Below are 16,935 nucleotides of genomic sequence, written 5' to 3'. Positions count from 1 at the left end.
TTGCTTATTAGACTTACATAGGCATCTTCCTTATATTAGTATCTAGGTCGGTACAGAGCGCGATTTTGCATTTAGGTTGAAAATTTGTAATAAATGAAAATATAGGCTCGCGCTGCACCGCGGGATAAACGTTCATGCAAATTATTTAATCGATTTTTATTTCGACTTTTTTTCCAAAAACGCGCTCTGTACGACCCTGCGGACGATTCTCCGGATTGCAAATATCATACATATAAGGTGATTCTGTTCGTATTTTATTCATAATTTGCAATATAATTTTGCCTAGTTCGGGCATCTCCGCGAGAGGCCTCTAGTATGGCTCCTGTAGACCCTTAAGCGTCAGATAAAATGTCTAACGGCGTTGTCTTAGGTCTAAAGATCTAGTTAGCTATAAGTAATAGGATCATTTTTTTTAATTCAGCGTTCTGGAAACATTTGGGAGATTCAAAGTATCCTGAACTTTGCGATTATAATGTACAAGCGTCTCATCCTACTGATACATAATTTTTATATAAATTTTGTCGAATTATAAGATCGACGTTGTTTAAAAGATCCAGTAATTTTTATTCTAAAAACACATTGCAAACCACTCCTGTGAGAATACCACTGAAAAAATAGAGACCAACGATGTACTCATTTACAATACTGCATCAAATATTCACCGATCATAACCTTTAATGTGTTTGGTATTGTAAGCATCAAGTGCGAGCTTCGCGAGAGGCGCGATCGCCTCTTGTCGCTTACGTTGCCCCTCGCCACGCGCGCTTGCCTACCGTTACTCGCTGACTCCGCCTGTATCAAATGTCTACGTGCTTACTGCGGCCGCCCTCCGCTCTCTACGCGCTCGTTGGCTCACATGTTTTAATTAATAACTCGGTAACTATTGCCAATTTGACATTATGGTACATGACTTTTCTTCTCGGCTACACCCAATCTATCTCCATCTTTCGTCTGCATAATCAGCTATCAAACACCCTGTATACAAGATATTACTAGACTACCACCTGATTTTTTTGTAAACGCGATATTTTAAGGAAAAATGTTTCAAACAAAAATTGTATGTAAGTTAATAGTTATATATTGTGTAAGTCGATAAGTATCAACTTTTAGAAGTTTCAAAATCATCAAATTAACAAAAGTCAGGGCGCTATTGTAACAATATATTCTTGAGATCAAATAGAGCAAAAAAGTCTAGTACTACTTTTTCTTCTGACAAATAATTAGCGAGATATTGTAAGTTAAATATTGAAGAAGTTATCAAATTTTCCTTAAATATCTCAAAAAATTTAGGCAAATAAAAAAATGTTTCAGACGAAAGTTGTTTAAATTAATTAGCAGAAAAAGACGGTGTAATAAAAAATTGGGATTTCCATTTAAGAAAAGTAATAATCAATGAAAATCTCGAAAGTGGTGCCATCTGTGAACAAAACGAGATAGTCATTTTATATCCTCCTTAAAACCGTACAACTTTTGTCTGAAACATTTTTCTCTAAAATGCTTAGTTTTCGAGATATTTCGCCGTCCTGGTACTTTTTATACACCTTATACATATTGTCACTTAAAAAAATGAAGTTGATCTCATTTTGTTCTTAACGGCTATATCCAAAGTCAAATTCTTTTTGTCTTTAAAAATATGTTTCTCTTGATACCATACAACTTCAAAAAAAATTTTTTTATATTTCGCATGGTTTACGAAAAATTCAAATGCGTTGATTAAAATGGAACAACCTATAATACAAGGTGTCCCAGAACAATTTTTATATAGCTCGTGAGGACATAGGATTGAGACAAACAAAAATTCGTAATGAATACTGTTTTTTGCGATATTCGCAAAGTTATCGAATTATTAATTACAAAAATCTGATGAATGAGCGCGTGCCCACACTCCTTAAATTTCTATCATTAATTACACGATAATTATTGCGAATATTGCAAAACAATGTGGGACTTTTATGTTTGTCTTAATCCGCTCTATGTCTCTACAAGCTCTGTAAGAATTTTTCTGGGAGGCTTTGTATATATTATCACGCACACACAGATCTCCCGAGGTTCGAGGAAAATAATTACACGTTCGTTAAAAGGAGAAGCAAAGCCTTTATATACAGTGAATTGCACAGAAATACACTCTCGATCTTTTGCGTAAATCCCGATTAAGAGCCGCAACCGAAAATTGCTGGATAGCCTGCGTCAGCGACTTGTCATAGAAACCAAACCCTCCTTTTCTTATTTTTCTTCGTTGCCCCGTTGACCGCCTGTCAGTTCGTCGCTCAGCTGATCGGTTGTCAGTTCTTCAATCGATACCGCCAAGGATAAGGACCGTGAACAGCTGACGTCGCAGTTCATACTGCGGCTCGGATATAACATTACCCCCCTTTTTCTTTAAAATTGTCGTCCCGACAATCCACTGAGGCAAAGTCATCCTCTTCCTTGACTCCAGAGATCTTCACGGCTTCTGCCCTACCTTGAGCTGCTGCTATAGGTTACCGGACTCCATGAATACTTGATCTCAATCAAGGGTTTCGAGAATCTTGACTCTTCGCCTTCAGAACACCATCTCTATCCCTGTCCTCTAAGAGGTGATCAGTCTCCAGGACCTTTCTAAAACGATCCACTTGTTTCGCTTTCTCGTCTATTTCTTCCTTGGTTCCTCTTTGGACAGGAGGGGGGGAACTCCTGTAGACCCAACGTTCTTTTGAAGGACACCCCAAGTCCCTGCCTCGGTATTTGCCCAATGCCCCACGAAAAAACCACGATCAAAAATGTTTCGTCGACGTGGAGGAGGTAGCCTTCTTAATTCGTTGTTGACGGACAAATTCTGACGAGCAGGACAACTATTCTGGGGAACGCAATGAAAAATGATGTTTCTGAAAAACATGGAAATGAATAAATCTTCATCCTTAAAACAAATATCCTACATTTATTAACGGGCTCAGACTTTTTAACCGACATCAAACCGTTCATTCACAGAAAGAAGCCAGCCTATCAGAATGAACTATTTTCTTCCTATGCCTTTTCGACTTTTGAATACAATAGACTACATTGCTCAATCTCTTAACAATTTCAAAAGGTCCCTCCCAGTGCGACTGTAACTTCGGCGCCTTTCTCACTTTTCGATGAGGATTGAAAAACCAGACTTTACTTCTCTCAGCAAAATGACACCTTTTTGCATCCCGATCATAATGAAATTTGGCAGATAAAGATTTCTGGCATAAATTCCGCCTGGCAATCTCATGAATGAAATCTAATTTTTCTTGAAGTTGATTGCAATAAACGCTTGTCATCTTTGTTTTGGAAGGAGTCCCACGTAACAAATCCAAGGGTAACCTAAGTTTTCGACTAAAATGCAACTCAGCCGGTGAAATTCCAGTGGATTCATGCTTCGAAGATACGCGAGGAGAAACATCGGTACCCAACGATCCAAATCTTTTTGATTTATGGAAATAAATTTTGATAAATAATTTATAATAGTGAAATGCTGCCATTCCACTTAGCCGTCAGACTGAGGATATAACGCGGAAGTGTGTGTCTTTTTAATTCCCAACAACCTTGACACTTCTTGGAAAAAACAAGACTCAAAACTCCTAACCTGATCAGTATGAAGCTCCAGAGGTACTCCATGCCTAGAAATAAATTGTTTCACAAATACATCTGCTACAGTAATGGCCCTTATGTTTTTCACAGGAAAAGCTTCAACCCATTTAGTGAAACAATCAACAATCAGTAACAGATACCTATTTCCTGAAAAAGTAAGACACCCAAGAATATCCATTTAGAGTCTATCTAACGGTAATCCAACATTACGAGGGTGGTCCGATAAGTACTTAGCCTACAAAAGAAAAACGAAAATTTTGGAAAAGTGGCGATTTATTTCTCAACATAGTCTCCTTTTAGCTCGATACACTTGACCCAGCGATGTTCCAACTTCTTTAACCCGTCTGAAAAATACGTTTTCTCGAGGTGTGCAAAGTAGGCCTCCGTGGCGGCGATGACCTCCTCATTCGACTCAAATTTCTGCCCGGCGAGTGACTTTTTCAAGTTTGGAAACAAAAAGAAGTCGCACGGGGCCAAATCTGGAGAATACGGTGAATGGAGCAGCAGTTCGTAGCCCAATTCGACCAATTTGACTGTGGCGAGGGCGGAGGTGTGAGCCGGTGCGTTGTCATGGTGGAAGAGCACTTTTTTCTTCGCCAAATGGGGCCGTTTTTTCTGCAATTCGGCGTCGAATCGGCCCAATAATTCGGCATAGTACAGCCCTGTGACCGTTTTGCCCTTCTCCAGGTAGTCGATGTAGATCACACCTTGTGAATCCCAGAAAACGGTGGCCATCACCTTTCCGGCCGATAAGACAGTCTTCGCCTTCTTCGGAGCACGTTCGCCGGGTGAAGTCCACTGTTTCGACTGTTCCTTGGTCTCTGGTGTGTACCAGTGGATCCATGTTTCGTCGACGGTCATGAAACGACGCAGAAACTCCTTCGGATTGCGCTTAAACAGCGTCAAACACTGCTCTGAAGTGGTCTCACGGTTGCGCTTGTTGTCCGGAGTGAGCAAACGCGGCACCCATCGCGCCGACAGCTTTCTCATGCCCAAAATTTCATGCAGGATATGACCCACGCGGTCTTTTGAGATGCCTACTGTCTCAGCTATCTCGCGCACCTTCAATCGGCGGTCTGCCAATACGAGATCGTGGATTTTTGTGTTATCCTCCGTGGTAGCCGTTTTCGGGGCACCTGGGCGTGGCTCATCAAAAACCGACGTGCGACCACGTTGAAACTCATTAAACCAATTTTTGACGGTCGCCATCGAAGGAGAAGAGTCACCGTACACAGCATCCAAGCGCTCTTTGATTTCGCTGCGCGATTTCCCTTCCAAAAACAAGAATCACCAACCGATATTGCTCTTTTTCCATTTTTCTAAAATCCGCGGACACGCCCGCTTCCACACACGGTCAAAACAAAACTACGAGTCCGATTCGGCTGAAATTTCGACAGTAGCCGTCTACGAGAATGTACTACACGATAGTAAATTTCTCTTGCGATAGTGGCGCCATCGGGCGGTGAGGCTAAGTACTTATCGGACCGCCCTCGTATAAGTCTGCAAAGGTGACTTCCCCTTATCAGCAGGACCCTTCTTTGCGACACAAATTTTGCAAGATTTACACCAATTCTCGACATCCTTTTTACAAGTCGCCCAATAAAATTTCTTTTGGATCTTATCTAGAGTTTTATTTACTCCAAAATGTCCGCCGGATGGAGAATCATGAGCTTCTTCAAGAATCTCTTTAATCCTACTCCGAGGAACAACAACTTGAAGAACATGCATTTTTAAATTCGGACTCTCCTACTTTTTATAAAGAATCCCATCCTTTAGGATCAATAAATCCCAGTAGGACCAATAAATTTTTGCCGAAATATCACTTGAAGAAATGGTGTGCCAGAGGTCTTTGTCACTGCTCTTTTCCGAGCAAAATAAAAGAAATAGAAGGATCCTCTAGTTGCTCTTTTCTCCAGTTGACAGAACTTTCTTCTCCGAAGGTTATTCGTCCCAACACTTCCTTGTCGTTTATAATCTCTTAATTCCATCCTTGAACAATAACCACAAGAATCTTCCTCACAGGGTCGACGAGAAAGTCCACTAGCATTTTCGTTTACGCTACCTTTCCTATAAACAATTTCGAAATTATATTGTTGTTATCTTTTCAATCCAAAGGGCCAGCTACCCTTCCAAATTCTTGAATGATAACAACCATTTTAAAGACTGATGATCTGTACGAAGTTCAAACTCTTATCCATAAAGATAATGATAAAAGATTTTAAAGAATCCACAACTGCCAACAGTTCTCGCCTTGTAACACAATAATTCCGCTCTGCTTTATTTAAAACTCGACTATAATAAGCTATAACTTTCTCAGTTCCATACTGAATCTGCGACAAAACAGCACCGATTTCGTGGCCTGAAGCGTCAGTATCAAGAACAAATTTCATATTTTCTAAAGGAAAAGAAAGAACAAGAGGAGTGTCAACGCTTGATTAGGATTTATGAAAGCTTGTTGACACCGCTCAGCCCAAAGAAATTTAGATAAATTCTTCGTTAAAATATACAAAGGTTTTGCGATTAATGAAAATCCTTTTATAAATCTTCCATAATAAGAACAAAAACCAAGAAAACTTCGAATCTGCCTTTTAATTGTGGGAACAGGCCACCGCAGAAATCTTTTATGGATCCGTCATTACTCCTTTTTCAGAAATTATGTGACCAAGAAAGGTTACACTTTTACTAAATAAAACACATTTTCCTGGATTAATTTTCAAATTTATTTCCCGCAATCTTGAAAATACTTCACGTAAATTTCCCAATATTCTCTGAAACGTTGGTCTGAAAATAATTACGTCGTCCAAATAAACTAGACAAATCTTAAATAAAAATCCATGCAAAATTTTCTCCATCATACGCTCAAAAGTTGCTGGAGCATTACACAGCCCAAGCGACATGACAGTGAACTGCCACAATCCTTTTCCCAAAGAGAAAGCCGTCTTTTCTTTATCCTCTTCCCGGAGTTTTACTTGCTAATAACCATTTTTCAAATCTATTGTCGAAAACCAAGCATTTCCCGACAAACGGTCAAGCAAATTATCCATTCTCGGTAATGGATAAAAATCCTTAAGTCTTTGCATTGAGACATCGGAAATCCACACAAAACCTGCAAGATCCATCCTTCTTATTAGTCAAAACCACCGGAGATAACCATGGACTATGTGATTCCTCTATCACTCCTTTTCTCCGCATTTCCTCAACAAGCCTTTCAGCTTCTGATCGCAACTTCAGTGGAACCCGTCGAGGATTCTGCTTAATTGGCCGTTTTTTCAACAAATCAATTGCATATTCGACCACTTCACAATTTCCGGCCGCGACCGCTTCCAAGAAAACGTCTTTGTACTCCGCAATAAATTTAGCTAAAACTTGTTTCTGAGAATCTTCTAATCCTTCAACATGACGCGAAAAGGAAATTGGCAACTCTTCTAATTCTTCTTCCACGTCTTCTTTGATTCGTGCAAACAAAACTGCCTCCTTACCCGGTTGTGAAACCATCCGTATACTAGATTCCACATCCGTTTCTGACAAGAAATCAGTCCCTAAAAGACAGTCGTCTGCCATTTCTACAACATACATTGACATTTCTAAAAAAAATCGTCTTAATTCAACTTTCAGTTGCACTTGCGCACAAACTGAAACCTTTTCTCCCGTCGGATAAATTAAATTAAATTAACTTCCTACCGCATTAACTTTACATCCTTCGATTAACCTTCTACTAATGATTGAAACATCTGAGCCCGTGTCTATCTTAATCCTACAACTCTGTCCATTTATTTTCCCAGAATATGAAAATAAAGGTTAACTAATGCGTCTAATGCTAAACTTATTATTAATTTCCGGGATCTCGCTGAATTAGCCGGGATCTGCCGAATCGATCCCGGCTAATTCAGCAAAACCTAGTTTGACTGTTTATTAAATTTCAAGAACGGACATTCCCTCCTAAAATGCCCCTTTTTCCCACAATTTCAACATTCTTGTTTCTCAGAAACGACATTTGACTTTTTTCCCAGAAATGAATTTTTATAACTTTCCGAACTTCTTCCTTTTCTAACATTGTCCATTCCGAAATCCCTCTTTACGACGTCTTTTTCGTTTAACTTTTCTTGATAAAAGAATTTTACTTCACTAATTTTACTTCATTAGCAATACTATTTTGGAAGCGACTTAGCTGCACTGATTCCCAGCCGCGACCATCCAGTTCCGAAGCTCCCGAAGCTCTCGCCGCTCCTGCTCCCTCTCTCCGTTCAAAGTTGCCGTAGCTCCTCCATCATTTACCGAATCGAGGCTGTTTCTATACTTTGAAAGCTTGCCGCGCCAGCTTCCATCTCCATTGTTTCGTCGAGATGTTACCGCTTCTTCGTAACTCGCTGAGCCATTCATAAATTTCCTTCCTCTCACTCGTAAGGCTCGGGAAAACACGTTTTATCCTGGACGAGCCCCCAAAAATGTCACACACACACAAATCTCCCGACGTTCAGGGAAAATAATTACACGTTCGTTAAAAGGAGAAGCAAAGCCTTTATGTACAGCGAATTACACAGAAATACATTCTCGATCTTTTGCGTAAATTCCGATTAAAAGCCGCAACCGAAAATTGCTCTACAGCCCGCGTCGGCGGTTTGTCACAGAAACCAAACTCTCCTTTTCTCGTTTATCTTCGTTGCCCCGCTGACCGCCTGTCAGTTCGTCGCTTAGCTGATCGCTTATCAGTTCTTCAATCGATACCGCCAAGGACAAAGACCGTGAACAGCTGACGCCGCCGTTCATATAGTGGCTCGGATATAACAATATTATATTAGGTCAATCGGAAAGTTCCGTCCGTTTTTTACAAAACGTATGACTTTATTTAAGAAACAAAATGAAAAAGTACATCAATCAAAATATTGTCCACCGTTAGCGGTGACTTTTTTCCATCTTTCGGTCAGCAAGCGAATTCCGCGGCGAAAGAATGACTTATCTTTGGAGGCTATCCAGTCAGAGAACCATTTTTCGACATCTTCATAAGAATTGAAGCATTCGTCAGCAAGTGCGTGTGCCATCGACCGAAACAAGTGGTAGTCGGAAGGGGCACAGTCTGGTGAATAAGCCGCATGGAGTAACACTTCCCAGCGAAGTATTTCTGACGTTTCCTTGACAGATTTTGTAACGTGAGGCCGAGCGTTGTCATGAAGCAAAATCACTTTATGCTGTGTCGTTTCATATTCTAGTCGTTTTTCGTGCAATGTTCGGCTCAAACGGATCATTTGTTCTCTGTAGAGATCCCCTGTGACTGTTTGACCACTTTTCAACAGCTCATGGTACAGCACACCCTACTGATCCCACCAAATGCAGAACATTATCTTCTTTCCGTGGATATTCTATTTTGGCATCGATGTTGAGGGTTGGCCGGGATCGCAAATAGTTTTTCGACGTTTGTGGTTGTCAAAATAAATCCATTTTTCATCCCCAGTGATGATATGACGTAAAAACCCTTTTCTTTGTTGCCTTGCAAGCAGAATTTCGCAGGTGGTTTTTCGCCTTTCAATGTCTCTTGGCTTCAGTTCATATGGGACCCATTTTCCTTCCTTATAAACCTTCCCTAAGGCTTTCAAATGATCGGAAATAACAGATTGAGCACAATTTAATGCTTCTGCAAGTTGCTTTTGCATTTGACATGAGTCTTCATCCACCAATGCCTGCTGTTCGAGATTCGCCGTGAACCGCGGCTGTTACCCACGAGCATTATTTCAAATTTCCAGCGAGAAAGCGACCAACGAATTCTCGCAGGTAAACATCACACGCGTTACGCGTGACATATTCGTGGTCCGCATCTGCTGTCGTTGAACTCATCGTTCAAAACAATGATTATCTTAACTTTGTTGTCTTACAAACAATAGCTGCGAATGGGGATTCGAAAAAAAAGGCAACGGACCGTTGGATTGCGACGTTCGTGCTGTGCAATCAATCGACTCGCGGCCAATCAGCGGGCGCCAAATCAGACGGAGTCGATAAAATTTCGCGAAATAACGGCTCGCTTGAGACTCCGATTTCGATTGTAAAACTTGACGGCAGTCAAGGTTCTCTGCACGCGATACAGTGTTCGAAGAGCGAAACGCACTTCGCATCTTCGCCGTTCTATCGCTCTCGGTTTTGTCGACCTTCGCTGTGAGCGCTTAACTCATTTTTTTTCTTTTGTTTCTTTTGTTTTGTGGTTTGGTTGCTTTCGTTGCAACGATGAATAAAGAAGTTTGAGTCCGCAAATCTAAGATTGTCTTGAGAACCGTACCTAGCACTCCTGGCGGCTACCTATCCACAATCGCGCCTCTGCGCTTAACGCTGAGCGGTCCCGGCAATCGTCGTGTGCTACCAATTTATCGGCCGTGCACGAACATCTGCAATTTTTCGTCTTCGAATACTCTTGGCCATCTAAAACGCTTTTGCCCTCTACATAAAAATCACCACTTTTAAAGCGTCGAAATTATTCTCTGCATGTTTTATCGGAAGGAGCATTATCATCATAACTTCTACAAGCATTCGATGAGCTTCAGCTGCAGTTTTCTTCCAATTGAAGCAAAAGATTAACACTTCGTATAAATGACGCTTATTTGGCTCAAATTTCGACATTTTCGATGCAGTAAAAAACAATGTTATTGATGCAAACGTATACCTTTATGTACTGAATGTTATTGACAGATGTCAAAACAAACCATTAAGCTTCGTTTAGACATTAGAAGTTAACGACAGTTCTAGCTATAGCTACTTGTCGCTAGATGGACGGAACTTTTCGATTTACCTAATATATAGATATGACATATGTATATAATACAATATAGAGATGATGTGTGTATATATATGTACGTACTATATATAATACTAGCAAGGAGATGACGCAACCTGTTTCATCGATTTCAACACGAGTCATAGCACACTCGATAGCTATGATGCCGTGTATAAACGCCCTAACATAATATGCGTGAATGCGTCTTTGTTTACGAGTAATTTGCAGTTAAAGTTTGGCTCGCGGAGCCGTGCCACATATAGGGCGCAAGTTACGACATTCTTTCACGAAGCGGCGTGGCTGAGCAGACAGAGGCTCCCGCGCCGCGAACACTTTTGCGCCGACGACTGGTTCGTTTTTTTTTCGTATGTAAAGACATGTAATAAATATTTTTATATTGTTCTTATGTATAATTCCTTTTTTTGTTTCTACGCTATTAATCAAGGCTAATTAGGAGAGTCAGGTCTTTCAAATATGAACACAACTTTTTTTATTAATTACAATAAAATGTTTTTGTCCGTATCAAAACACACACACACACACATATAAGACAAATATAAGGCACACAAATGAAAGTTACGTATTATAAAATGTGGTCATGCTGTCGCAACTCTGCGGATGGAATGCCGTATAAAAGCATGTAAAACATAAGTTTTTTGCACCAACTGCACGTAATGAACGCATAATTTTTTGCACAAATACACTTTTGACTATGTATAGTTGGTGTAAAACATATTTGATTGACGTTGTAAAATACCTCGCGACTGTCAACAAGACTGGACGCATACCATGCATATTGGAGCATAAAATTGAAAACTGGTGCTGATAACAGATAGTGTGTGAGCGATTGTATACGAATCGCATCAGCGCGAGTGTTCAAATTTATATTTTCGTCGCCGGTATATAAAGAAGGACAGTTCTGTATACGCTTTATAATGATTTTGACCTGTCTATAGAAATAAACATCGCACGGTTGACAAATTGGCGTACATTTTGGTAGTATTATTTGTAGGTTACACGTTGGCCTATTGTTATTATCGCGAAATATTTCGTTATACATATGGATATTCTTTTGTCCTCCCCAAGAATCAACAAGAAATAAAAACTGATGATTACCAACGTACGGCTTGAGAACCAGTTTCAAATATTGCTAGTAGAGAGACGTTAATTTCCCTGATTTGGAGCAGACTGGAACAACATTTTTACATAATAAAATAACGCATCTACCTCTTTCTGTACCTGGACTCCAAATGTGTCGGAAGTCTCTTGTAAGCAAACGAACACTTTATTTAATAGCTTGCCCGATTGTGTGACAGAATATTGTGCAGTATAAGAGTGAGTCACTTTGTTTAGATCGCCGATATATAATTGTACCAATTTTTCGCCAGTATGCGTGTACATTCGTGCAACATTTACGCGATATTCGCAGCCCGTTTGGTCAGAATTTATTATGAAATCTGGGTCGTAATCCGGTGATATACTTCTAATTAATTCTTGAAAGTGTACAGCGGATTCCACCACAGCTTGAGGTGATATTATTTCTCTTTTTGATAAATACCGAACAACTCGACGGTTAGAAATTTTGTATTCACGTAGAAATGACGTTAACCATGTGTTCGATGCTACAAAGCGGAAAGTTTTGTCATGTTCTTCGCTTTCTTCTCCTTGTTTGTTATATTGAACGGCTGCAGCCATCGCCCACTGTTGAAGGAGACGTCGTGTAACAAGTTGCCTTTGCTCTCTTGCTTCCGTAAACCGATCATACACATTCCGTTTTATTAATTGCAGCTTATCCCAATAATTTCCACCAGATAAAATGTATTTGCGGAAGCGTGCAACTTCACTGTGATAATGTAAATGCTGTTTAAACTTGCTTTGTAACGTACGGAAGCTCCAATTCGGATGTTCGTTTGCGGTCATAACTATTTTCAATTTTACGTCATACGGCACTAGATCCATCGCTGCAACTTTTTGCGGAGGTTCGTAGTCTTCCGTTCTTTGACTCGTATGAGGCTTGTCCGGAGAAGACTCTTCCGTTCTTTGACTCGTATGAGGCTCGTCCGAAGAAGACGATTGAACATCTTCCATCGCGTCTTCTTCAATCACGTCTTCTCCTTCTGCTATATAATATTCCACCTCATCTGATATTTTATGTTTTTCCAACAGTTTAATTAATTTTTCAAACAATTTTCCGCCAATTAATTTGGAATTTTTTGATAATTTCCTTGGCGCTTCATTATTAATTAAATTAAATTGTATCAGGACATCTGCAAATATGAATTCAATATAATTGATATTGTATACAAGGCCAATAACAATACGTACAAATATATCTTTCCATTGCTCACACATTCAATATATTTACCTCGAAGATATTCTATTGCGTCCGTCAACTCTTCTTTCGTAATATCACATTTTGCTAGATTTTACACATAGCTGATCGTTGCTTCATCTACAAACGTGGTTTCCATTTTTAACACGAGTTTTTCACTGTTCACGTTATGAAGACTGCCCAGAGAATGAAGCGAGCACGTCACAAAACATGAGAATCCCTCTGCGAAAACGGGAAAGGGAAGAGGGTTCCTTTCCACTTGTAACGGTTCTAACGTCTCTCGGGTTTCTCTCACACAAAATAATCACTGTCTGGCCATTTCTTTCCCATACCATACGAAATATTTATGCGAAATAGATTTACACGAAAAAAACATTTTATTGTAATTAATAAAAAAGTTGTGTTCATATTTGAAAGACCTGACTCTCCTAATTAGCCTTGATTAATAGCGTAGAAACAAAAAAAGGAATTATACATAAGAACAATATAAAAATATTTATTATATGTCTTTACATACGAAAAAAAAACGAACCAGTCGTCGGCGCAAAAGTGTTCGCGGCGCGGGAGCCTCTGTCTGCTCAGCCACACTACTTCGTGAAAGAGTGTCGTAACTTGCACCCTATGTGTGGCACGACTCCGCGAGCCAAACTTTAACTGCAAATTATTCATAAACAAAGATGCATTCACGCATATTATGTTAGGACGTTTATACACGGCATCATAGCTATCGAGTGTGCTATGACTCGTGTTGAAATCGATGAAACAGGTTGCGTCATCTCCTTGTAGGTGCGCAACTAAGTTTCCGGATTTTTTTGATCAATGAAAAATGGAAAATTTCAAGAGAAATACAAAAAATGGTTTATTCAAAGTATCGTCCCTCGCTAGCTACACATTTTTGCCATCTCTCTGGCAATACATGAATACCACGACAATAAAACGACGCGTTTTTGGACCGAAACCATTCATCCAACCAATTTTGCACTTCTTCGAAATTGGCCAAGTGTTGCCCAGCCAAGCCATGCGCCATCGACCGGAACAAGTGATAATCGGAAGGGGCCAAGTCTGGCGAATACGGCGGGTGCAGTAGCAGATCCCATTTCAGCGTTTTGATGGTGTCCTCGATGATGGAAGTGCGATGGCACGGAGCGTTGTCGTACTGCACTATCACTCGTTCGTGTCTCATGTCCCATTCTGGCCGTTTTTCGAGCAATGCATGGTTCAAATTGATCAGTTGTTGTCGGTAGCGATACCCATTGACAGTTTCGCTCGATTTCAGCAGCTCATAGTACACGATTCCTTTCTGGTCCCACCAAACGCAGAGCAGTCTTCTTTCCGAAGCGATTTGGCCGTGCCGTCGATGCTGATGCTTCGCCAGGTGAAAGCCACGATTTTTTGCGTTTGGAATTCTCGAAATATATCCACTTTTCATCGCCAGTAACAATTCGATGCAGGAAACTCTTTCTTTCATGCCGCAAAAGCAAAATTTCGGAAGTGACTCTTCGATTTTCCATCTGTCTCTCAGTTAATTCATGCGGCACCCATTTTCCTTCCTTTTGAATTTTTCCCATGACATGTAAACGTTTGGAAATACCTTCATATTTAATGCCTCCGCAAGTTGATCTTGTGTTTGCGTATCATCTTCATCCAATAACGCTTGCAGATCGGCGTCCTCAATTGTTTTTGGTCTTCCGGAGCGCTCCTTGTCCTCAGTATCGAAATCGCCACTTCTGAAGCGTTTAAACCAATCTTCACAGATAGTTTTCGATGGTGCATGTTCGCCGTAGGCCTCCTCAAGCAAACGACGTGCTTCAGCTGCACTTTTTTCAACTTAAAGCAGAAAAGCAAAGCTTCCCGCAAATGCTGTTTATTTGGCACAAAACTCGACATCTTCATTGTTAGAAAAAATATTTTTGCGTTGCGATATGTGTTGGTATTACGACTGGTTATTGTTAACAGATGTCCAAGCTATAAAAAAATACAACTTCAGGCATGTATGTCGACTACATGTGTCGTTAGCGCCATCCATGTGTGAAACCCGGAAACTTAGTTGCGCACCTAGTATGTATAGATATGATACACATATAGGTTGTCTCTAAATAACAATCTATTTTGATGAAATAGGTAAGAATCTGAATAATTATATTGTTACGTTATATTGGAGAGAGGAGAGAGAGAGAGAGGAGAGAGAGAGAGAGAGAGAGAGAGAGAGGAGAGAGAGGGAGAGAGAGAGAGAGAGGAGGGAGGAGGGAGAGAGAGAGAGAGAGAGAGAGAGAGAGAGAGAGAGAGAGAGAGAGAGAGAGAGAGAGAGAGAGAGAGAGAGAGAGAGAGAGGAGAGAGAGAGGAGAAAGAGAGACGGAGAGGAAAGAGGAGAGAGGGAGGGAGGGAGGTATGGAGGGTGGGAGGGAGAGAGAGAAACGCACATTTCTATACAATACTCATCGCGGTCTTCAGATTTAATATTTTTATATTTTTCTTACCTGTAGGCCTATTCTGTAACTTCATAACGATAACGATACTTTCGTTGCAAGTATAACGTATAACAGAACGAAAAGATGTGCAACAATGCTAGTAACATAATCGTTAAGAAATTACAGAATAGGCTTAGTGAGATTCCATTATTTCTCGATATTTATTTTGAACAGATGTATTTTGTTTAAATATATAGTAATATCAGATATCGTCTGGGTTATAATACATTTGAAAATTCATCGATTACTAGCGTTCCGTTACTGAACTACTAATGGTTTTTATTTTTAATTTATAGCATTTTTATTCTACAAACCTGAAGCAATACCTGCGATATTTAAAGATCTGAATGAAGATCATCAACGTATGTTCGACATGATCAAAACAAGTGGTCTAAAATGGGTGGCAGTATTACCGCCGCATATAGCCGGTATGTATGTGCGTAATATTTGGCAACGAAAATCTTGTTGACAATTTTAAGGAATTTGACTTAATCAATTTTATGTTTTTCAGATACACCTAAATCGAAATACACGGTCACATTTGATTCTTCACTTGGCCGCGTAATCTCTAAACATGATTTAGGCATGTTTCTCATCGAATGTCTCAAAAATCCTGAATATCATCAGAAAGTATGCGGTATTGCATCTGTAGTATGATAATATGAAAGAACATATAAATATACATGTATACATATGTATATGTATGTAAATTATATATATATATATAATGTACATATATATATGTATGTATATACATATATAAAATCATATATATAAACATATATAATTCAAAGCTTTGTTCTCTCCTAGTAAAAAATATATACACATATATGCGGATTGTATGAATTAAAAAATGTAGAGAAGTGTATTTGCTGAAATATACAGAATATTTGGTAACTCATGTAGCCATAAACAATAGAAACGTAGAACTGATTAAAACAAACATAAAAGTCCCATATCGTTTTACGATATTCGCAATAATTATCGAGTAATTAATAATTAAGAAATCTAACGAGTAAGTGCAGACCAAATGATTGGAAGAGAAATATAACAGCCACTCAAATTAGAACATGGTCCAATTGATTCAGTCACTATTATCGGCGCGCAGTGAGACATAGGAACGGCGGAATGAGAGTAGAACATAGTCGAATAACAATGCATTGTCCTTCCTTTCACCGCACGCCGGCAACAATTGCTAAATCGACTGAGCCGCGCTTTTGCCTGAATGGTTGCAATGCTTCTCCAATCATCCATCTCATCGTGCGCTCACTGGTCAGACTTTTATGATTAATAACTTGATAACTATTGCGAATATTACAAAATAGTATGGGACTTTTATGTTTGTTTTAATCAGTTTTATGCCTTCATTGGCTAGGGCTACATGAGTTATTAAACACCCTGTATAACTGAAAGATAATAAATAACATCTGAAAATATAAATATTTGAATTATTAGAAATGTACTTTGATTTACGAAAAAAATTAACTAACCAGTTAATTGGTAATGACTTCTACGTATATGAGCGAAAAAAAGAAATTCCTAGAAATACAACTAGTAATGATATATGTGAACACTATGGCCAATTTTCAACGGATTTGCATTGAACATGGTACATCTATCTTTTTTAAGTCAATGACTATAAATCCGGAATAAAATTTGAGAAACTCATAAAGACGGATCCAATAAAGATCATACCATAAAGACGGCAGTACTTACCATAAATATTCAATTGTCCGTTTTTTAAGAATACTTATTAAAATTTATATCTCCGTTTGATTTTATATGAA

The 16,935-nt window shown here is 39.4% G+C and overlaps 2 protein-coding genes across 13 annotated transcripts in view; one reads left to right on the top strand and one right to left on the bottom strand.

The window, feature by feature from the left end:
• LOC105187135 (flavin reductase (NADPH)) overlaps positions 1-15,857 on the top strand; it is a 118,737-nt gene extending 102,880 nt beyond the window's left edge. Inside the window, exons 5-6 of one of the 2 annotated variants that reach the window (XR_003113383.1) lie at positions 15,445-15,576; positions 15,660-15,821. Coding sequence is in view for 1 of the 2 variants with exons in the window: in XM_025301721.1 (XP_025157506.1) it covers positions 15,445-15,576; positions 15,660-15,805 (278 nt within the window). In the remaining variant the exon portion in view is untranslated. Of the gene's footprint in view, positions 1-15,444; positions 15,577-15,659 lie in introns of both variants that reach the window. The other variant, XM_025301721.1, reaches the window with a different exon arrangement.
• The window catches only part of Naa80 (N-alpha-acetyltransferase 80), a 110,647-nt gene continuing 95,786 nt past the window's right edge, over positions 2,075-16,935 (bottom strand). For 10 of the 11 annotated variants that reach the window (XM_025301717.1, XM_025301715.1, XM_025301716.1 and 7 more), the window contains one exon: positions 2,075-3,738. In XM_025301717.1, the coding sequence (XP_025157502.1) occupies positions 3,718-3,738 (21 nt within the window). In that variant the 3' untranslated portion in view covers positions 2,075-3,717. The remainder of the gene's footprint in view (positions 3,739-16,935) is intronic. The other variant, XR_003113382.1, reaches the window with a different exon arrangement.

Source organism: Harpegnathos saltator, unplaced genomic scaffold, assembly GCF_003227715.2.
Source record: "Harpegnathos saltator strain DR-91 unplaced genomic scaffold, Hsal_v8.6 scaffold444, whole genome shotgun sequence".
Lineage (NCBI taxonomy): Eukaryota > Metazoa > Arthropoda > Insecta > Hymenoptera > Formicidae > Harpegnathos > Harpegnathos saltator.
This window is presented reverse-complemented; position numbering and strand designations above follow the sequence as displayed.